Source organism: Cucurbita pepo, chromosome 8 (genome assembly GCF_057944985.1).
Source record: "Cucurbita pepo subsp. pepo isolate OVF chromosome 8, ASM5794498v1, whole genome shotgun sequence".
Lineage (NCBI taxonomy): Eukaryota > Viridiplantae > Streptophyta > Magnoliopsida > Cucurbitales > Cucurbitaceae > Cucurbita > Cucurbita pepo.
In genome coordinates, this window is record NC_141805.1 from 8,431,847 (window position 1) to 8,454,472 (window position 22,626).

The window sequence follows — 22,626 nt, forward strand, 5'->3', positions numbered from 1 at the left end:
TTTTTTAATTAAAAAACGACATAAATTAATTTACTATGTTTACGTAATCCTTCAAACTTATAATTTAACTCAAAATAGGTTTTAAAGGTCAAAAAATTCGTTCTCCGGCCGCAACGACGTCGTTTTCATCTCCGTACTGCAATTCAGCTCGGCTTCGTTGTAATCGTTGTAATCGTTGACTAGGATCTCGTCCATTTTGCTCTTTTGCCAATGCTCCGGCCTTCATTTCAATGTCGTAATTCATCTATAACACAGAAATTTTGAAATTCGGAAATTCTATGTTCGTAATCCGAGCAAAAGCCTCATAAATTTCCAGTCAACGCTTGTCTCGCCGGCCCTTGTTCTTGAATTCGTTCCTCCGATCTCAGTTACCTGTGTTAGCATCTGGGTTCGGCAATTCTTTGCCATTTCTCAGATGGGTCGTAAGCAAATCGACCAAGAAGCCTCTCGTTTAACCCTACCGATCTTAATTTTGGTCAGTTTCATCTCCTGCGCCGCCGTGTACACGTTTCTCCCTTTTTTGTTCAGACTCAACGGCGGCGATCCTTCGAAACTTGAATCGTTCGCAGTGATTAGAGATGGTGATGCCGGAAATTTGGAAGGTGGAGCCGAGGAATGTTGCCGGGGAATCGAGAATTTGGAGTATTGGGGTCCGGCTGTGAAGTGGGGTTCTGAATTTAAGTTCAATTCCTCTGAGCTGTGTTGTAAGGCTTGTAAAGCTATGTGCAACGGCAATGATGGGCCTTGCTTGTGTGATACTTGGGTTTATTGTGGAAATCGAAAGGAATGTGGTTCAAAATTTGGTGAAGTATGTTGAAATCATGTCTAGTTTTTTACTTTTTCTTCCTAATCATTGTCTTAATCATGTGTATTTGGTTTGATTAGATCCTTTATTTTATAGTTCTGTTCTTCAAATTCTGTGGTTTCCATGACAGATTTTAAGCTCTGTTGAATTCATGTATGATTCTACGTTTATATCAACAGTGCTGGTTGAAGAAACAGAAGGATACATTGGCTCCTGATCGGCAGGAAGGAGGGACAACAAGTATTTGGACATCTGGGCTTATCTTTGGAAGAGGAGAGGTTTTGAATCTCTCAAACATAAAGTTTATGATTGTTTTAACAATTGTTTGTATTGTTTTCAATGTTCTATCCCAAATTTTGTAGGCTTTTCCAGAAGGAAATGGCCATTTGTTTGTTCATTAACTCTTTATATATATATCTATGGTTATGATATCTTCAGCTTCTTGTCTATTGATGAGTCTTCAATGGTTTGTTTCCTAGGGAATCGTTGCGTTGGAGACCGACCATGGCACGCTTCATATCAAGGTAACCGTCCTTGCTTGTATGTGCTCTTAGTTACCTTCCTAACTCGTGTTCTTAGGGATGAGGAGACTCGTGTTCGTTATTTGTTTTAATGCTTCGTATTCTAAGGAAACTTTCGTCTGTTCGTATTCGTCGATTGCATGACCGAACTGTTGAATATCATAATGTTCTTCACAATAGAATGATGACTGTTACATATTTGTGCATTCTGAGATAGTGTTTTTGGTTATACCCTGTTTATGGACTCTGATAGCGTTTAGAACGCCTCCCCTGTCGTTCTCACGTGTCGTTATAAGGCGAAAATTTGCCTCGTCTACTCGTGCAGCATGTATTCTTAGCGTTTGTGACATATTTCTGAACTTATTATGCAGCTCTTCCCTGACTGTGCTCCCCATTCTGTTGCTTACATTCTTGAGTTGTTGGAATTACGACATTGCGCTGGTTGCCACTTCTACCGTGCCGAGGGTCGAGGCCAATCTTGGGACTCGAAAGGAAACCCCATAGAAAACGTAAGGATGTCTTTCGTGTAGCTCCTTTTGCACACATTACACTTTTAAAAAGATAACTTAGAGGATGAACTAGATATCCATATGAGGTGCAACAACCATGTTCTTATTCAAATTTCTATGAACCACTAGGCTCCTTTAGGTCCTCCTTTTGCACTTATTCAAGGAACACTGGAAACCCAAGGGGAACCATTTAAGAAGATTTCCCCTGAAGTTTGCCCATACATAAAGCGCGGTTCGGTAGCGTGGGTTGGTTCGGGACCGGAATTCTTCATTAGTCTTGCAAACCACCAAGAATGGAACAAAGTGTACACGGTGTTCGGTTCGGTTCTCCCAGAAGACATGGAAGTTGCAGAGAAAATTGCAGGACTTCCTACCAAGCCCGACGTTTGGAACAATGTCAATGTTTCGGTGTTGCAAGAACACGTTTCGTTGCGGTTGAAACGAATGAAGAAGAGTCATGGAGATCTGAACATGAAATCAGATTGATATTTTGGTTATACCACTTCTTTTTCACATAATGTTCTTGAGTTTCTTTAAGTTTACTTATTTTTCTTTTAGCTGTTTCACTCTTATATTCCATTTTGGACAGTTTTTGTTATGCCTCATAAAGCTATCATAGTTTCTTACTCATAAGAAAAAGAAAAGACTCGAATTTCTAGTGTTTAGTACCACATTTTTAACGGTTTAAGAAGCACTTAGATAGTCATTTCAAACAAGCCGATATCTCTTCACGATTGTCTCGTGATTGATGGGGTTGTTTTGTTCACATGAACGAGGTGAACATTTTAAATAAGTGGTATCTTCTTTGTGGATGGTATTTTATTTGATTTAGAACGGCTTCTAACAAGGTGAAAGTTGAGATTCAAATTCAAATCTTTGTAGCAAGTTCGTATTGTTGTGATCTGTTGAACGAGAAACATGAGGAAACATAGTACTTCGATTTTTTTTAGTGATTGAATAAAAAGTTGTTCATGATCACGTCCTAAGATATTTATATCAGGTATGTAATCAGAACATGAGCAAGTTCGTATTGTTGTTATCGAGCTTAAAGATATGAACTTAGTGTTATGGTAACTGAGAACAAACGAGAGGGATGTGGAAAGGATGAAGTAATGAAAGAAGAAATCATTGTTGGTAGTAAAGATTTGTCACGATCCGTTGGTTCCATGTCCTACGTATATCAAACATGATTTTTGCTAAGCATATGTAATAAAATAGAGTGAAATGGTCCACCCCGAGACCAATGGGGTACTAACTAAGAGTACCTCCTCGTGCATACAAACTACTAGATACCTATGTGGTCCCTTGCCCATCATGCAGGCTAGTTTATGAAACAAGAGGCCTGTTAGGGTATCCTAGTTTATTTCCATGTGCGATACTAACACATTTGTATATCATTGAGCTCTAACCTCATCCGGTTTTAAGTTCACCAAATTCTAATCTAAAGGCACAACCCTATAAGACTAATCTATGACTACCCTAGAGTGCACAAGAAGACATCTACCAATCAAGGTAAGTTCATTATTAAGGTTAGCTAGCTAGTCTTAATAGTCCCTACATGCGACCAATAAGGATAGAAGATTGGCCTTAATTCCGTTCACCATAATAATCTAGGCATAGTATAATCTGGGATACTCTTAAGCTACATGGTACTGAGCTCGATCTCTTAAGGCCTTCTAACGATTCATGCACATCCATGTTTCCTACTTGAGTCTAACTTAGTATCCTACAACCTTATTCTACCTAAGAACACCAGGTAAGATACCAATTGTTTAAACATGCTAGCAAGAAATTAAATGTTCAAATACGATGGCTCGTTACAAACACATGGACCTTAATTGTACTCAAAGGTTCACAAACAAGCTTTACCAAGAATATAACTGAAGCTAAATCTCTAAATTAGTAATTCAGAACATCTCATATCATGTTTTACAGAAATTAAATTAACTCATTTATTACATTAAAACATGTCGGGTTTATATTGATATATCAAGTGAATTCAAGCAATTAAGGTTCATAAATCTTGTTTCAGACACCTAAACGTGCTCATTTCTATCATACAATGTTATTTTCAAGGTTTCGGAGCAATTCAAAATAATTCCCACAAGTATTTCTCAAGAAAAGCCTAACGTGACTATTACTTGTTCATATGTATTCATGGGCTTGTTCCCATGCTTTCCAAACTCAAATTTTCGTGTGGAGGTCCTAGAATGACTCAAGAACAAGGAATCAAAGAAAAATGTATGAGAAACGAGCTAGAATAGGGAGCAGTTTAAAAAAAACCAAAAGGTGGTCAATTCAATTGAATTAGCCACATCATCGTTTTCTACTTTTGATCAAGGACAATGATGTGTGTCTCTCGCTCCTTACTTTGAAACTCGAGTTGTGCAGCTCGTTCTAGTGGCCATCTCAAGTTAGTTTCTTCACCAAACTTGCCTCCATGAAGTTGTAGGTTCAATTTTTATAAATTTTAGTTCACTACACAGAGTTTAAGTTCGGAAAAATAATGTACTCACTAGCTTGGTTCCTATAATTCTCAAGTACTCTATCTCTCGATTCATAAGTTTCCATCAAACTCCTCTCAATTCCTTTAGAAACGTTATGGGTAATCTTTCTCTCAAACTGAAAGGACAATTCTCAAGTCACGACATTGAGTATCGAGAGAGAATTTCTCAATGAAAGGTGTTGTGTTCACGTTTCAAATTTGTAGAAAAAGTCAAACTTATTTCGTTCTAGGGGTTTTCAATATTCCTTTCCTTTACGAAAACAACATCATTTTCATGGATAAGTTCGTAACAAAGATTTTTCAAGAAGGTGTCGAGGGACAAAAAGGTTTTAGATGACCGAGGGAGGCTCGCTGGAGATTTAGTCCAAAATCTCACTTCAAGACCGTTTACGGAATCACAGCTCAACCTTGATCCATTTTTGTACGCAATAGAAACACTCACCTTAACATAACTACTTGTGAATCTCAAATCGCTCTTTGAAACCAGTTTACGAAATCACGGCGTCAACCTTGATCTATTTCTATAGACAATAGAAACACTTATCTTGAAATAGCTACCTAAGTAGTCTTAAATCTCTCTTCGAAACCAACTTACGAAATTACAGCATCAACCTTGACCCGTCTCTATACATGATAGAAATAGTCACCTTGAAATAACTACATGTGTAGTCCCAAATCTCTCTAAGAGCCGATTTATGGAATTGCAATGTTAGTCTTGACCTATTTCTATACACAATAGAAGAGCTAGCTACCCATATAGTCACAAGTCCCTCTTAGCCGTGATCAGTTTCTAAGAGGTTTGTGACTAACACCCGGAGGTTAATCGAACCTCTAGTGCTCTTAAATTTATTCTTCTAAAAGTTGTTCGCGATTCTATGGTGCTCGGCCTACTGGAAATCTATTAATCTAGGTCAACACGAAGATTGCTCTAACTTTAAACGCCCGAAACTTAGCTTGTTCAAGCATGCTTTATTAAAGAGATATTCCTATAGATCAACTAAAGCAATGAGAACATATTTAATGCATTATGCACGCTTATTAGGGAAATATTCTAGGAATTCATAACCGAGAAACACACAAGCAAACTAAATGGGGAGATAACATCTATTAGTCACTCAGAGCACATATCACAACATCTCATCTTCTATTCTAGCACAACTGAAAGCATTAAAATATCCAAAATTGCCAATTTGAGTTTACTTAGTAAGTCAAGATTTCCCATTGGAATTCTAAACATGCATGTTATAACCGCCTAAGGTATGATATGCTCGCATGCTAGCACATTCTAGCAGTACCTACAAGTATTACTTGCCTAAGATTTGCGTGGCTTTTTACTGGGATTAAGCGTGCCTCCTCGAGCTTGTTTTTCTGCTTGTTGGAACTACAAAATTCCTGAAAATTTACTGGTATGTCTTGATTCAAATGAAATTAAGGTAAGTATTGAAATCAGGACGAAAAACAGCCAAACAGATTAAAAAGGGGCACTCATGCACCTACACACACGCCTAGAGGGATCCACACACGTCCATAGACACGTTTTAGGAGAGGGGATGTGAGCTCCCTACATGACATGTGGAGCATACAAATACACATCTCCGAGTCGGTGGATAGGATCGCGGGTGTTAAACTAGGTCGCTCCTCAGTTCGTGAGTCAGATCATGGGTTGGTTCATGAGTGTGAGTCAAAACTAGGCGATACGTCAAAAAGAAAATTTTGAGGTATTTTTTATAATGTTTAAAAATAAAGTTCAGATGTATTTTTTTTAGAATTTAGTCGATAATAAGAAGGTTGGGCTATGTTTTGATAGAGTGAATTAGGGTTTTGTTAATTAAAAGGGCAAGATTGTCTTTTCACTATCCTAAAAGGTTTGCCGCATTTGCCTTATTTATTGACTATTTCCCAAGCCCTTCCGTTCAAATCAGTATAGTCTCCCAAACCAATTTCTCGGCTCTACTTAAGCCTATCGCCGGTCGGCATAGCAGTTTATCGGCGACGCCTCCTCAGTTTTCCTCACAGTCGCCGGGAAGAGCTGCCAGCCGCCGCTAGTGGTCGCTGTCCGCCCTTTGCTGTTTGCTCTGTAGCTATCTCTTTCTCGCACAAAACGCAGGTTCATCTGAGACTCTCTCAATTTCTTTTTTTCCCTCTCTCGCTGTTTTTCGATTTCTTCTGAATTCATATGGAGGTCTTCTTTTTCTTTGCAGATAGAAGACGCGAAAGATGCGGCATGCTAGCAAGGATCTTTTGTGTTTGGAGCGGAAAGATTTGCCCTCTTCGTCTTTAGGTAACTTTATTGTTGATTTTCTTCGTTTTAGCATATATTGAATGATAGGTATTAGTAAGATTATTTGTTTATTAACTAATTTTTTCCTTGAATCAGAATCCTCACTGCTAGTTTGTAAAAAGAACTCAACGTCCAAGGAACCCTGTCGGAATGAAAAACCCATTACAGAACCAGCTCCAAAAAGCCAAGGTACATACTTTTAGATTCATTTGTTTACTTTTAGATTCATTTGTTTACGTTGAAGACTGTTGGGAGGGAGTCCACATTGGCTAATTTAGGGAATGATCATGAGTTTATAGGTAAGGAATACATCTCCATTGGTATAAGGCCTTTTGGGGAGGCCCAAAGCAAAGCCATGAGAGCTTATGCTCAAAGTGGACAATATCATACCATTGTGGAGACTAGTTATTCCTAACCATTCGAAACCTGGACACGAGCTTAGCATTTTTAGTGCATTGACTTTTTGATATGAACCAAGAGACATCATTCATACAATATACTTCAATGAAGATGTGAAGAAAATGTTGTCAAAATTATCAAAAGAGGTTGCAATTCATCTCACATTGATGAAGTTTGATGGTTATAAATTTTGGGTGGGTTACAATTTAGAGTAATTTAGAGTTATTGTATTTTAAGACATTTTATTTACATCTCCATAATATTGTATGAATGATGTCTCTTGGTTCATATCACTTTTAGCAGGCTAAATGCTGCTAAATGCAGACATGGATATGTTGTTCTCTGTCAAGAAAAAGGTGTCCTGGAAATTTAGCATCCACCCATTAAATCCTTGTTTCAACAGTCGTCCCTAGTTTGTGTTTAATTTCGTCTAGATTGTAAAGTCTATGAAAGATTAGGTTAGTCAAAGAGTACAATTTTTTACCAAGGATCCTCTTCCCAAAAGATGGTTATGAAATTTATTGTAAAATAAGAAATGTGCTTGTTGCAAGATCTATGGAGGGACATCTGTGCCTGATGGATGGATGGTAATTACTCACTAGTTGGTACCCAATCTTGGTTGTCTCGTAGGCTGGAAATATATTGGTTTTATAGTGCAAAAGTTGTTAACATTGATGAAATGGATTTTGAGTTGCACGTTTAAAAGAATGTAGCAATATAATGTAGTTGGGTGTAACATAGAGTGGTTGGAGAATTACTGACTATGTAACATTGTAGCATTGTTACTAAATATTTCTAACTTATAGCATTATTATGAGATGAAATGTAGAGATTGTTTGTAGCACTGTTTCGAACAATTTAACACCATGCACTTCAGCTGGGAACTTACCTCCCCCTTTTATGTCATTTGAAGTAGGCAAATTACTTCCTGACTACTACATTTAGAACATAGAACATGTCTGCATTATATTTGAATATGTTACAGTGCTTGTTCCTTCTTTGGAGTTGCAAGCGTTGCTCACTTCCTTCACTTGTTGCAGTATTGGGAAGAGTCAAAGACTTCTTAGGAGTATTATCAGAAGCTAATAAAAAGCTGCAATTGGATGCAAAGGTTTGCATGTTGACCAATTACCACCTAAATTTGAATCTGAACACAAACAACTTTAGTAGTTCTTGACCTATACATTCTTGTTAATTGTCATAGGATGATGCTGAAAAATATGATATTGAAGCCCTTAATGGCGATGAATCAGAAGTCATTGAATTGGTAAGTCACTCTTCCTTGTAATTACGTGGTTGTGGATGTGGGAGCTTGGTTTTTCATTGTTCATAATGTCATAATTTGATTTAAACAGGATCTGATGTTGGGCATTGCTGATCTTCATACTCCTGAAGCTGTGGCTGCTGCTGAATCTGCAATAATTGGTAATCAGCCTGTGATTCCATTGAATTGTAGTAGGAGTAGTAGTAGTAGTAGTGAATCAGAGTCTGAAGAGAATAGTGATGATAGCATTACAAGTGACAACAATGACGATGATAATGAAAAGAGTGACAATAAGAATACCGACCGTGGGAATAGATTGTCAGTTAAACTGAAAAGATCGAAGTCTAGAAAAACCAATAATAGAAGTGAAAGCAAAGAAAAAGGTAAATCAAAAAAGCGACCGATGATTCTAGAGCTTTCTTAAGAGCCATCTTTTGATCGCATCGGATTCGTGAATATGGATGTGTCGCTATGTTTGAAAGTATATGAAGTTTCTGATGCTTGCACTGACAAAATCTTCAAGGTTGATTTGCCTGCCTAGTCCTTTAAGCTTTTGGGTAGGAAGCGATTTTGCTCAAGCTATTTCTTTCTTCACCTTTATCTTTAGTTCATGTGCTTTCTTTGGAAGGGAAGGCGCTGTCTTTATGCATTTCTCTTATAGGAACTGGAATATAGTTAAGTTGGAATTATTCTTAGTCAGATTACCAATGTTGGTTTGTATACATGATGTCGAACTTCAATACTTCAGAAATAGCCAAATTAAGATATTTTTTGTTCTATTTGGCCCCTCCTTTTCTTTCTTTCACCCGTTCTTATATGTTGTCATGCTTTCTAAGGAGAAATTCACTGGTTTTGCCAGAGATTATGCTCAGGATTCTTCTTATTAAGACAAGTCTTTTTCATTGTAAAAATTGTTTATCTGCAGAAATCGTTCAAATTTTCAGTGCATAGGATTCTTGCACTTTGTAGGCCTCATAATAGCGTTGTGGTCTTGGATGTTGTTGATCATTAGATGCAGTAATTATGTAGCGAAAGGTGGTCTTGCACGAGAGGAAGAACTATACTTAAATTTTAGTTTCTTTTAAAAAAATCAATCCTTATTGAATGTCAGTTTTAAAATAATGTAACTTGATGAGCCTATGTATCACATTTATTATTAGTATCTAAAAACTATAGACTTTGACCATCATTGTGTCATTTTAGTACTCCTAGGTTACGTCGTCAAACATATAGCATTGCACGTATATAGTTTTGGGAATTATATGCTACTATAATCTTATGAACATGAATGTCAATATTATGAGTCTATACTGATGTGAATTGTGAATTGTGATTAGACATACTCGCATTATAAACGAGTTACATGTCATTACCGAACTCTAGTTAGGATATGCAATATGCAATGGAGATTGCATACTAAATACTTATATGTTCAAAGATATGCCTAAGTAGAGGCTACTCCTTGAAGAGAAATAAAATAATATTTTATTTAATCCTAAATAGAAAAAAGTATTGTATGCTAAATTTTAATTTTCTATATCACATAAAATGGCATAAACCTTTCCTAGAGTGAAATAGGGTTAATAAGTTAATTCCAAGTGAAACCATTGGAACGTTGACAACTTAATTACATTTGAAAGTCAAATGGATCCTAATCATGAATTGGGTAAATCTCATCGGAAGTTATAAGATGGTTCAACCCTTACAAAAACCTAATGGAAGGTCGAGTTATCATGATAGATGATAAAGTTGAAAGCTTATTGTCCTCGAACAGTAATAAGAAATGATTGAGGTCAAAATCGTGATTTCCGTGTAAATCTTCCTAATAAACTTATAAATGAATGTATAAAAATGTATAAATACGAATATTCAGATCTTCCCAAATGGCAAAAAGTTCACCTTTCGGAGTTTGTAGCTATGATATGTCAGCCCGATCAAGCATATCAACCAATGTCATTCTCCGTGGGAACCGCGGTGGAAGCCTCAAGATCATGGCATCTTCAATCTTTATTGGAATATGTGTTGCTACAATAACAATTCCACCTTTCTTTCTATGCTCTGCAATGATGTATTCCAGCAGCTTCACCCCATCATCATCTAATGCAACTGAAGGCTCATCAAGCAGCCAAATTGGTCTGTCAAGGGCCAACAATCTTGCTAGCTGAAGTCGTTTCCGTTGCCCCATCGATAGCATTCTCGCCTTCTCTTTAGCCAATTTTCCAAGCCCCATCAATTGGAGGGAAGGCAATGACTTGCCTTGCTTCCCCTCAAGCACCTCGAACCATTGAACGTTGTCGATGACGGTGAAGTTCTCTTTAATGGCATCTTTTAGTGAGAGCCAGTTCAGCTGCAGCTTGTATTGATGGAACACTCCTGATTCTGTAATGTCATGGCCATTCCATAGGATCTCACCTGTAGAAGGCCGAGAGAATCCAGCTAACATTCGTAGGAATGTCGTTTTACCTGAACCATTGGTCCCGGTTAACACGAGCGCACTGCCATCATGGATCGAGACGTTAACATTTCTAAGGATTTGTTGGGCATTCCGCATGCAAGAGACCTGGTTGAGCAGAAGGCGAGGAAGTGGTGGCTTCCTGAGAGACATTGGTTGAGATATGCAAAACTACTATTACTGTTCACTACAAAACACTAAAATTCTCCAAACTGAGCTCAGCCTCATAAGAAACTGCACACGCCAACACTTCCTGTGGTAGAAAAGAAAGAAGGACATAACCGCATTAAGTAAAAACGAAATAGTTCTTTAAGAAGCAAAATAGATTAGAAGACCCTTTGATTTCTCTTGATCCAAATCTTCCAAAAGCGAGACGTAACCGCATTAAGTAAACAATAAAATAGTTCTTGAAGAAGTAAAATAACGATCCTAGAAGGGTCCAGACATGTTTGTAATGACTTTTTGAGTACTTAAAAGTATTTTTGAACGCTTAAACCTCTTTTTAAGCACTTGAAAAATCGATCCAAATAGCTCGAAATCAATAAATTGCCATACATTAAACAGTCCAGCAAAACAATCAGCCTTTCTCAGCAAGCAACGAACAATCAAACACCCTAAAATACATCATTCAGGACGCCCGAGTCGAGATCAAACAATTGTTCTGTATAGCAAAAGCTCGCAAATAGGTGAAAACTTTTATAGAATGCAAAACTAGGGAACAAAATCAAGATTTTGTTTTTCCCTGTTGAGAAGCTATTAAAGCTATTATCCAACTCATTGCAGGGTGAATTAAAGCTATATTATCCAACTCACTGCAGGGTGAATATATGCAGATGGGCGATGCCAAAGATTTAGAGCCAACAGGGAAAATGAATGTAACACAGAGTAGATGATTTCAAATGGTGGATACAAGATTTGGCTTCAATGGATGCCTTGAAAATTTTCCAGTTATGTACTAAAGAGATATTAAATCTAAAATTATTAGACAGTTCATAAACTTATTTGACACCTTCAAAACTGAGATACCTATTTGATATAAAACTAAATGCTCGATGAACTATAAGATCCGTTCTAAAAGTTAGGATCAATTAGAAACAATTAAGAAAGTTGAGAGACTAAACTTGCTAATTAACCAAAATTATACAAATCATATGCATGAGTGCAACGGAAAAGGAAAGCAAACAAAAAATTCTGCATCATTGATCCTTTCTAACAATTATCCAGAGTAATACAGATAGATGTATTAAATCATCTTCAAAAATGACGAAGGAGATGCAAAGGTTACCTCAACGAAGTTATTCTCTCACATAACCTTGAAGCAATTTCACGATATATGGATTCCAAATTCTTCAAACGAATGTTGAAACAGTATTGAAGCTGATTAACTGGAAACTATTGAGGAATCACAAGTGAGGTTGGAATCAACAGAGAGATGGCGATGAGTGCATCCAGCGATCCGCAACTGGAGACCGATGGCGGCGGCAGCGGCGGCGGAAAGGAATATAAGAGAGAGGAAAGAAATTAGAACGGCGTATGCAGCTGTAGAAAATATGGGAGAGGGAGAAAGCGGAGAGAAAGAACAGAAGATTGGTCTCTAGAGGCCCACCAAACCGGCCCAGCCCATTTTATACCCCCAAAGATCAAACAAAGGAAATTTCTTTTGCCCTCGCCATCTCTTCCCATTTTTCGAAAGCATCGCCTAAAATCCGCAGCGGCGTCGGCGCCGACCGTCATTTCTCTCGGCAATCGGCTAAAATCTGTAACAGTTCGAAAGAGGAGATTTGGTGCTATCAATCAAGATGCCTCTTTACGATTGTATGCTTTTGATGAAACCCCATGTGAGGAAGGAGGCATTGCTGGACTTGGTTGCTCGAGTGGGCAAGCATGTGTTCAGAAGAAATGGGGTTGTCACTGACATTAAGTCGTTTGGAGTTGTTCAATTGGGTTATGGCATTAAGAAGCTTGATGGAAGATATTTTCAGGTGATCTTTGATTTCTGTTGTTTTCTTGTTGAAGCTTTTATCATACTCCGTTTGTTGTTCTTGTTAGCTGGATTGTATCTGTAGATCTCAAACACTGTGTTAACTGAGCATTGGATGCTTTTAATTAGCTTGTTCGCGTGTTCTTGGATTGTTTCAAAGGTGACAAAAGTGGCTATGGTTAATTTAGCTGAAGTTGCCAGTAAACCGTTGTACTTAAGAACTGCAAATCATTGAAATGGTGAGTGTATTTGCTCATGGTTAATGATGTAGAACCAGTTTGATTGATAAAAATTAAGCTTATAAACACTAGACGGGTTTTAAAAACCTTGAGGGAAGCCCAAAAGGAAAATTCCAAGGAGGACAATATCTGCAAGCAGTGGGCTAGGGCCATTACAAATGATATCAGAGTCAAGACATCGGGCGATGTGCCAGTGAGGAGGCTGAACCCTGAAAGGGGGTGGACACAAGGCGGGGTGCCAACAAGGACGTTGGGTCCCGAAGGGGGTGGATTGGGGAGTCCTATATTGATTGGAGAAGGGAACGAGTGCCAGCGAGGACGCTGGGCCCCGAAGGGTAGTGGATTGTGAGATCTCACATCGGTTGGGGAGGAGAACGGAACATTCTTTATAAGGGTGTGGAACCTCTCTCTAGCATATGCGTTTTAGAAACCTTGAGGGGGAAGCCTGAAAGGAAAAGGCCAAAGAGGACAATATCAGCTAGCGGTTGGATTTTGATGAAGAATTCCCTTAGAGTGAGAAATTATTAGAAAACGAGCATAAATTTCAAAAACGAAATCATTAACTGGGTAATAGCTTTCAGCTTTTGATATTGGAATGAAAGAAATATCATGTGATGATTCTTTTATTAAGAAGAAGTAGGTGAGTTTATTCAGTTTCAGGCTTTTGTATGTTAACTCTATCTGATGCTTTCCAATAGAGCAGTGACCCTAATAAGTCCTCTTAGTTATTACTTACTGCACATATTTCTGATAAATTGTTCATAACTCAAGGGAATCATTATCTATTCTCTTAATATGAATGGGTCGTCCGACATTACTACATCTAGTTGCCAAGATAACTCGTAGGATATTAAATTATAAGTAGATGGTCTCCATAGCTTAAACTCAGAACCACAAACCTCCCATCTATGTAGTGAGTTCTTCCTTCATGATTGTTGTCACCTCAAATGAAGCTTCTGATCTCTTAGCTTCAGTCATCTAGCCACCTTATTGGGGACCTCAACAATAGAAAAGAAGAAGGTTGGAATGCTTGAGAAGATTACTCGGACTAGGTTAGTCGGCCTCCCTTAAGCGGTCGTAGTTATGCTATGATATGGGTCAAAAAACATGCTTACAAACCTGCATGATTTAAATGTTAATCCATCCCCTGAATATTGACTCCTGACCTTATGATCCTTGTATATAACTTGATGGCTATTAGACCCAATTTGAATATGACTTGATGACTCAGTTGTAACTATCAAAAGTCGAAGTCGATACCCAAACTCTGTTATTCGTCATGAACACAATATCATAGGAGTTCTAAACTAGAGCTTATGTTCATCTGATGTATTGTCAAGTTTCGTGACGCTTTTGTGGGATCGACGAAAAAAATTTGATCTATTTATTTGGAGTGGATGTCTGAATCAATCAATGACATTGTTATTCTTTCTTGTATGGTAAAGGGGCAACTTATGCAGATGACGATGATGGCCACTCCGAACATGAACAAGGAGTTACATTACCTAAACAAGGAAGATCGGTTGTTGCGTTGGCTTTTAGTGAAGCATCGTGACGCAAAATATGGCCTGGAATTCCTTAGCGAAGACGATGGAAAGAATGAACTTAACAAATTTCCTCGATTTAACATGATTGGTGATGACGACGCGGATGAAGAAGATGACGACGACGATGATGACGAAGAATACGACGTGGAGCAAGAAGAGAGGACAACAGAGTGAATTTTGGTTGTCTATTATGATAGCCCAAGTATGAACTTAGTGAAGGGACCTCTGGTACCGTTCTTGTGATATTGTAGGCAGACAAATAAAGAGATGGGTGGTTTCTTTAGTTTGTCCATATCCATCTGATTCTCTGAAACAAAGATCCATAAATGCCTTTTGCCTGTTTGGGGGATGTTTTTGTTGAGATGATGTCAGGTCTTGGGTTCGAACCTCTAGATGAAAAGTTTATGTAATGAATATCTCATCTTGTAAAACTTTGTGTTTCGTTGAAGTTTTATATTTTAACCCGTTGAGTTAAAGCTAATGTAGTGTGATATTGCTTCTATTAGCGTAGAATGGAATGAAACTCGAGCAGTTATGACATTGTTGGAAAAGAAAATTCAATTTATGAAGTAGAAGTTTCGTATAAATAAGTTCTTTTCTTTTTGTCTCTAATGCATGTCCCATAATAGGTCCCATTTCTCTACCGGAGTCCCTATTGATTCTCGACATTAAAAGTGTCTACTATTATATTCAAGTTATGTTTAGCTTATCAAAAGAAATTCTAGAAGGCGTTGGAGTTGGAGACCTCTCATATATGTTGTTCAAAGTTGGGTGTAACGACCTAGATCCACTAGATCCACCGCTAGCAGATACTGTCCTCTTTGGGCTTTCCCTTGAGGGGGGCTTTTGGGCTTTAAGTCCTCTTTGGGCTTTCCCTTGAGGGGGGGCTTCCCCTCAAGGCTTTAAAACGCATCTGCGATATTGTCCTCTTTGGGCTTTCCACACCCTTATAAAGAGTGTTTTGTTCTCCTCCCCAACCAATGTGGGACATCACAATCCATCCCCCTTCGGGGCCAGCGTCCTCGCTAGCACTCATTCCATTCTCCAATCGATGTGGGACCACTACCAAATCCACCCCCTTTGGGGCCAGCGTCCTTATTGGCACACCGCCTCGTGTCTACCCTCCTTCAGGGAACAACGAGAAGGCTGGCACATCATCCGGTGTCTGACTCTAATACCATTTGTAACGACCTTAAATCCACAGCTAGCAGATATTGTCCTCTTTGGGCTTTCCCTTTCGGGCTTCCCCTTAAGGCTTTAAAACGCGTCTGCTAGAGGAAGGTTTTCACACCCTTATAAAGAGTGTTTTGTTCTCCTCCTCAACCAATGTGGGACATCACATATAACTCGCGCACAGACCAGGGCATATGCAACGACCAGTAAAGAGGCGGGAACGTCTGGCACCGTGGTGACAGGTACGCTTTCTATACGAGGACACTTTGCATTGACGTTGTTTGATTCAGGTTCTACCCATTCGTTTGTTTCTTTGCCATTTGTTAGTCAAGCAAGGTTCGTAGTAGAACCCTTAATGCATGTATTGTCGATTGATACCCCAGCAGGGGTAGACCTAGTTACGGAAAATAGAGTAAAAGACGGACAAGTAGTAATAGCTGGACGAACCATCCACGTAGACCTAAAAGTAGTAGATATAATGGATTTTGACGTCATACTAGGAATGGACTGGCTAGCCAAAAACTTTGCTAGCATAGACTGCCATAAGAAAGAAGTGGTATTCACACCTACAAACGGACTTACCTTTAAGTTTAAAGGAACCTTCACAGGCACCACCCAAAAATAATATCGATGATGAAAGCCAGACACCTGGTACAAGGGGGGTGGGCGATTCTAACATGTGCAGTAAATACAAAAGGAAAGGATAAAACAATAGATACGGTACCCATAGTAAACGAATTCACAGATGTCTTCCTGGAAGACCTCCCGGGAATCCCTCCATCGCGAGCGGTAGACTTTGGAATAGAACTGGAACCAGGAACGGGACCCATCTCTAAAGCCTCATACCGCATGGCCCCAGTAGAACTAAAAGAACTTAAATCACAACTACAAACCTATTAGATAAAGGCTTCATTCTTGGGGTGCGCCCGTGTTGTTCGTTAAAAAGAAATATGGCTTTATGCGTCTATATATTGACTACAGAGAATTAAACAAGAGGACGGTAAACAACAAATATCCATTACACCGCATCGAGGACCTATTTGACCAACTTCGAGAGACAACAATGTTTTCCAAAATAGACCTTCGGTCACGATACCATCAAATTAACATTAAAAACGAAGATATACCAAAAACAGCCTTTCGAACCATATATGGCCACTATGAGTTTGTGGTAATGTCCTTTGGCCTCGTCAACGCCCCAACGGTGTTCATGTAATTAATAAATCGAGTATTTAAGGAGTGCTAAGACACGTTTGTGATCGTGTTCATAAACGACATCCTAATATACTCGAAAACGAACCTAGAACACCAAGAGCACCTCCGAAAAGCCTAACTATCTTAAGGGAGGACAAGTTGTAAGTCAAATTCTCCAAAATGTGAATTTTAGCTACAATAGGTTTCGTTTTTGGGACACGTAGTGTCCAAAGGAAATTTTAGTAGATCCCACCAAGATAGAAGCCGTCACGAAATGGAAACGCCCAACTACGGTCATTGAGATACGAAGTTTCTTGGGATTTGCAGGTTACTATCAAAGGTTCGTCCAAGACTTTGCTAGAATAGTCTCGCCTCTCACCCAATTGACAAAAAAGGGCGTACCTTTCGTATGGAACGTACTTGTGAGGTTTGCTTTCAGGAACTAAAACAAAGACTAGTGTCCGCCCCAGTGCTCACAGTCCCAGAAAGCTCTGTGGGATACGTGATTTACAGTGATGCATCCAAAAGGGGCTGGGTTGTGTACTAATGTACCATGGCAAGGTTGTTGCGTATGCGTCACGCCAATTAAGAGATTACGAGAAAAACTATCCTACACATGATTTAGAGTTGGCGGCGGTGGCGTTCGTGTACAAAATTTGGCGCCACTACCTGTGTGGCGAAAAGACCCAAATTTACATGGACCATAAAAGTCTAAAATACTTGTTCACACAAAAAGAATTGAACATGAGACAGCGTAGATGACTAGAGCTGGTAAAAGATTACGACATAAATATCCAGTACCACCCTGGAAAAGCAAACGTAGTCGTTGACGCACTAAGTCGAAAAATAGTACACTCGTCGGCCCTCATCACAAGGGAGCCACGAGTGCGAACTGATTTCGAACGAGTTGACATAGAGGTAGTAACCAAGGAGGTTATAGCCCAACTGGCAGTGCGTCCCACGCTTAGACAGAGGATCATGGACTCACAATGTGAGGACCCAAGCCTAAAAAAAATCCTAGACCAGTTGACAGTAGGCCAAGTGGACGGTTTTTTTAAGTCAACAGATGATGGACTATTATGTCAAGGACGTTTATGTGTCCCAGCTGTGAGCGAAATAAAGAACGAAATCCTAACTGAAGCACACAACTTACCCTTCTCAATACATCCAGGTGGTACAAAGATGTATCAAGACCTGAAACAACACTTCTGGTGGTGAAGTATGAAAAAGGATATCGCGGAATACGTGAGTAAATGTCTGGTGTGCCAACAAGTAAAAGCCCCTAGGCAGAAAACCGCCGGACTACTACAACCTCTAAGTATACCGGAATGGAAATGGGAAAATATTGCTATGGATTTCATAGTAGGCCTACCCAAGACACTAAAGGGTTACACGATAATTTGGGTAATTGTCGATCGTCTGACAAAGTCGACACACTTCCTACCAGGTAAGGCAACATATACAGTAGACAACTGGGCTCAACTATATGTGAAAGAAATTGTGAGGTTGCATGGAGTCCCGGTATCAATAGTGTCTGATCGGGACTCACGTTTTACATCGGCCTTTTGGCGCAGACTCCAAAAAGCGTTGGGTACCCGCCTCGACTTTAGTATTGCCTTCCACCCACAAACTGATGGTCAAACGGAACAATTACACCAAATCCTGAAGACATGCTTCGGGCATGTGTTATTGACTTCACGGGGATTTGGGACACTAAACTACACTTAATGGAATTCTCATACAACAACAGTTTCCAAGCAACCATCAGGATGGAACCGTTTGAAGCGTTATATGGAAAACGGTGTAGATCCCCATTGTGCTGGGACGAAGTAGGAAAATGAGAACTAGTAGGACCCGAGTAGGTCTGCATCACCAACGAGGTAGAACAGAAAATTAGAGCAAGGATGCGCACCGCACAAAGTAGGCAAAAGAGCTACGCCGACATTAGGCGTAGGAACTTAGCGTTCAAAGAGGGGGACCTAGTGTTCCTAAAAGTAGCTCCTATGAAAGGCGTTCTAAGATTCGGACGTAAGGGGAAGCTAATCCCCCGCTTTATCGGACAATAAATTCTAGAAAGAATAGGTTTAGTAGCATACAAACTAGCCTTACCACCTTCACTCTCGAGCGTATACAATGTATTTCATGTGTCCATGTTGAGAAAATATATTACAGACCCTACGAACGTGATAGACTACAAACCCCTTGAGATCGAAGAAAACTTAAGTTATCAGGAGAAACCGATTAAAATCCTAGCTCGAGAAGTGAAAGCCTTACATATGAAAACAAAGGTTTCGTCAAAGTATTGTGGCGAAACCACTAAATCGAAGAAGCGACGTGGGAACGAAAGGAGGAAATAAAGGAAAAATATCCCGAATTGATCCAGGAGTTCGAGACTTTCGAGGATGAAAGTTCTTTTTAGGAGTAGATAATGTAACGGATCAGATAAGAAAAACAAAAAAAAAAATTTGCGGTCGTCGGTAGGACCGAAAACTTTCGCACACAACCCACAAAGCACGCCCGACGTCGGGATCACCACGAAAACCAAACCCAACCTTCAGCCACCTCCAAGACACCTGCAAGAAAGAAAAATAGTGAGAAAAACAAGAAAGACAGTGAGAAAATCGACGAAGCTCCGGCAAAGCCAAACCCTACAAAATCGACGTCGAAACCTCCAATTTACACAACGAAAATAATCCTAGAGACCTTTACACACACTAGGGGTAGATTTCGACGTTGCTTACACGTCGTACACCATCGGGTAAGGGAGACAGAACATCAGATTTCCGAACCCTCTCAGATCCGAGAGTGTTAGGTCCTTACGAACCAAACAAATACCATAAATGGGATTAGGGGGAGGAGGAGACTCAAAAATGGAGGAAAAAGGACGTCGGAACGACGTGACCAAGGAGAGATAGAGTGTCACCGGAAAAATTTGCTGGTAATCGAGCGAGGAAGACGAAGTCCGACCCGATCTCCGACCCGCGATCCAAAACCTCTCGACCCACCAAAACAAACCGCGACCCAATAGTAAAGTTCAGCCCAACCCACCGCAACCAAAACCCTGCAGCTTGTCACAACCAGAACCCGCGTCCAGAGTCTGACCCGCCCGACAGCCTGCGCGCTTGACCCGACAACCCACGCCTCGACCCGAGACCGCTGCACACGCGTCGCCCTCTGGTTGTGCCACATGGTACATCTGCAGCGTGACACCCCCTCGGCTCCAGTGGCTTGATCGGCTCTGCGGCAGCTTCTCGAGTCCGGCGGCTTATTCGACTTGGGAAACCTACTTCCGACCTGTTTGGCAACGTTTCGACCCTCCCGTACTTGATTTCGACCTCGTTTAAGGTAAAATAGATAATTTTAAGGCCGTATTTCAAAAATTCATCTTGGAAATTAATTATGTTTGTGAAATACTAACGAAGGTGTCGAATGATCCAATAGGAACCAACCACCAATGGAAGCGCAGGACGGATACGAGGAGCTAGGAGCTTATGTTTATATTTTAGGGAGTACTTCGGCTAAGGCCTGCCAAGTAAGTGGCTCACCCGTCGTAGGTTATGCGTTGTATGTTGTATGTTGGCACGTGCCCATGGATTCGCACGTGTCATTAAATTGTATGCTAGCCTGTTATACTTGATTAAGTATGCTTGTGAAATGTGAATGCATGCTGTTTAAAGTGTTGGGTGTTATGTCCTAAAACTCATAGTTTGTAAACAAAAACATATGCTATAAAGTTATTATTGTTGTTTATTCAGTAAAGATTGTTATTGAATAAAGTGAACTTTACGATCATTAATCTAAATCCAATAAACTAAGAACACGCTGGCTATAGTATGATTACTTGAACTATATGTAGAGACATAAGAGTGGATCAAGTTCAAGTATATAGTCAAAATGATCTATAGTATAAGGATAAGGCTGAGTACCTTATTCTCGGGACACTATGGATGCGGCCCACTTTTGTATATGATATAAACAATGTGATCACTAAATTGTACATGCGGAGACATGTGAGTGGGGGCGTCCTATGCAATGAGCATTGCATAAGATTGGACCATGAAGAAAATCACTCTCACTTTATAATGTCGTTTACTGTTGAGACTGATTTTCTTTTCATGCGATAACCTAGGTAACTCGATTATAATCCTGAGCTAACCATGTACTCATGTTTATTTGGAATTATCCTTAGATTTGCATGGGTGAGAGTGGCTCTTGTTCGCCGACTCAATAGGCCTCCCATTTCAGGGGTAAGACTGGGTGAATGGCTGGGGACGTGGAGTGCAAGATGGAATTCACTCCTACCCACTTTTAGGGATAGAAGAGAGGTAGTTCCCTTAAGCACTGACTCCAGGTCTTGAACAAGGGGCCCCACCCTCTCATTGGCCTGAGAGGAATTCGGTTTACTGGTTGGACCACAAACCAATTGTTCATTAGAGGATCAGTGAGACATAAGGAACAAGAAGTAACTTCAGGGGTAAAACGGTAAATTGACCCAGCTCTAGTTACGAACAACCTGTGAAGGATCGACTTACTAATCATGGTTATATCAAATGGATAGAAATATATCTATAGTGAGGGGAGTGCAACTACTAGGCTATAGTGGAGTGTCCTAGTAGTTAACGAATGTTGTTTAACCAGGTTAATGAGTTTAACCGGTTAATCTTGGATCGTTGGAGCCTATGATCTATAGGTCCATTAGGTTCCTCTACTAGCTCATATCGGACTAAACCATAGAATAGTGTGACGAGTGAGTTCGAAGTGTTCGAATTCAAATTAGGGAATATGCGCTACATATATACGATATATTTAACCGCATTTTTGTTTTATTTACGAATTAAACAAAAAGAGAGAATATGAGATATTTAAATAAGATTTAAATATCTTAATCAATTATGTGTCGGAATTGATTGGGATTAGCATTTGAATTAATATTAAATATTAATTAAATAGTTTAATTAATCATTTAATGTTACATTAATTTGAAATTAATTATTCAAATTAATTGTTGAATTAAAATGAAGAAAGTTAAAATGTTAACTTCATTTAATGGAAAAATCCATGTTAGTGGAATTTTGAGGTGTCAAAATTTGGTTTAACCAAACTTGCATGCTTGCCAAATAAACCCCACAAGTTTAAGTGGAATTTTGAGTGTCAAAGTTTGGTTAACTCAAATATGCATGCTTGCCACATAATCCCAAACATTTGAGTTGAATTTTGAGTGTCAAAATTTGGTGATCTCAAATTTGCATGGACATGCAAACATGACTCTATAAATAGAGTGATCATGGTACATGAAAGGTTTCTTGGTGAAAAACCTCTCACAAACACTCTCTTCATATATACAAAATTCCTCCCAAGTTTAGTCACTCACCGGATTCCACAATCTCGTTCTAAGGTCGGAGGATAGTGGAGAAGACACTAGTGGTGGTTCGAAACCGGTTCGTGAGGAAAAATGAATTTGAACTACAAAAGGTTAGTATTCAAACTCATTAAGTTTTAATACTTATGAACATGCTAGTTATTTACTATAATTGATGTTCTAAAAGTGCCTAAGATCCAAATTGCTTCCGCATGTGTTATATTAACACCATCATAAAGTGATATGATGTGCTATGTTTATGACGTTTATGATGTGTCTTGATTATTCTAGCGTGAATGGTACTATAATTATGAATGTAAACAGCATGTAATGTATGACATGAAATCACGATAAAGTGCATGAAATATATCCCCGTTGGGATTATGTATGATACAT

General features: G+C 39.3%; 4 protein-coding genes across 4 annotated transcripts; 3 read left to right on the top strand and 1 right to left on the bottom strand.

Annotated features, from left to right (window-relative positions):
• The first annotated feature begins 128 nt into the window (after positions 1-128).
• LOC111799587 (peptidyl-prolyl cis-trans isomerase) lies at positions 129-2,433 on the top strand. Its single transcript, XM_023682980.2, has 5 exons — positions 129-808; positions 985-1,083; positions 1,285-1,329; positions 1,698-1,835; positions 1,965-2,433. The coding sequence occupies exons 1-5, from the start codon at positions 416-418 to the stop codon at positions 2,319-2,321; spliced, it is 1,032 nt and encodes a 343-aa protein (XP_023538748.2). The 5' UTR covers positions 129-415; the 3' UTR covers positions 2,322-2,433.
• A 3,810-nt stretch (positions 2,434-6,243) lies between these two features.
• LOC111800292 (uncharacterized) lies at positions 6,244-9,062 on the top strand. Its single transcript, XM_023683911.2, has 6 exons — positions 6,244-6,448; positions 6,543-6,622; positions 6,719-6,811; positions 8,062-8,132; positions 8,226-8,288; positions 8,377-9,062. Exons 2-6 carry the CDS (start codon positions 6,559-6,561, stop codon positions 8,707-8,709), a joined length of 624 nt encoding a protein of 207 aa, XP_023539679.2. The 5' UTR covers positions 6,244-6,448; positions 6,543-6,558; the 3' UTR covers positions 8,710-9,062.
• Positions 9,063-9,912: 850 nt separating this feature from the next.
• ABCI1 (non-intrinsic ABC protein 10) lies at positions 9,913-12,265 on the bottom strand. Its single transcript, XM_023683910.2, has 2 exons — positions 12,023-12,265; positions 9,913-10,990 (listed from the first exon to the last, which is right to left on the bottom strand). Exon 2 carries the CDS (start codon positions 10,888-10,890, stop codon positions 10,201-10,203), a length of 690 nt encoding a protein of 229 aa, XP_023539678.1. The 5' UTR covers positions 10,891-10,990; positions 12,023-12,265; the 3' UTR covers positions 9,913-10,200.
• A 127-nt stretch (positions 12,266-12,392) lies between these two features.
• LOC111800294 (Translation elongation factor EF1B/ribosomal protein S6 family protein) lies at positions 12,393-14,985 on the top strand. The gene is made up of 2 exons (XM_023683916.2): positions 12,393-12,719; positions 14,403-14,985. Exons 1-2 carry the CDS (start codon positions 12,537-12,539, stop codon positions 14,676-14,678), a joined length of 459 nt encoding a protein of 152 aa, XP_023539684.2. The 5' UTR covers positions 12,393-12,536; the 3' UTR covers positions 14,679-14,985.
• The last annotated feature ends 7,641 nt before the right edge of the window (positions 14,986-22,626 follow it).

Excerpts from the sequence above, each read along its gene's own strand:
- LOC111799587 (XM_023682980.2), top strand. The coding sequence starts at position 416 with ATGGGTCGTAAGCAAATCGACCAAGAAGCCTCTCGTTTAACCCTACCG. Across the intron at positions 1,084-1,284 it reads TTATCTTTGGAAGAGGAGAG|GGAATCGTTGCGTTGGAGAC; the intron begins GTTTTGAATCTC and ends TTTGTTTCCTAG. Across the intron at positions 1,330-1,697 it reads ATGGCACGCTTCATATCAAG|CTCTTCCCTGACTGTGCTCC; the intron begins GTAACCGTCCTT and ends CTTATTATGCAG.
- ABCI1 (XM_023683910.2), bottom strand. The coding sequence starts at position 10,890 with ATGTCTCTCAGGAAGCCACCACTTCCTCGCCTTCTGCTCAACCAGGTC.
- LOC111800292 (XM_023683911.2), top strand. The coding sequence starts at position 6,559 with ATGCGGCATGCTAGCAAGGATCTTTTGTGTTTGGAGCGGAAAGATTTG. Across the intron at positions 6,623-6,718 it reads TTTGCCCTCTTCGTCTTTAG|AATCCTCACTGCTAGTTTGT; the intron begins GTAACTTTATTG and ends TCCTTGAATCAG. Across the intron at positions 6,812-8,061 it reads ACCAGCTCCAAAAAGCCAAG|TATTGGGAAGAGTCAAAGAC; the intron begins GTACATACTTTT and ends CACTTGTTGCAG.
- LOC111800294 (XM_023683916.2), top strand. The coding sequence starts at position 12,537 with ATGCCTCTTTACGATTGTATGCTTTTGATGAAACCCCATGTGAGGAAG. Across the intron at positions 12,720-14,402 it reads TTGATGGAAGATATTTTCAG|GGGCAACTTATGCAGATGAC; the intron begins GTGATCTTTGAT and ends TGTATGGTAAAG.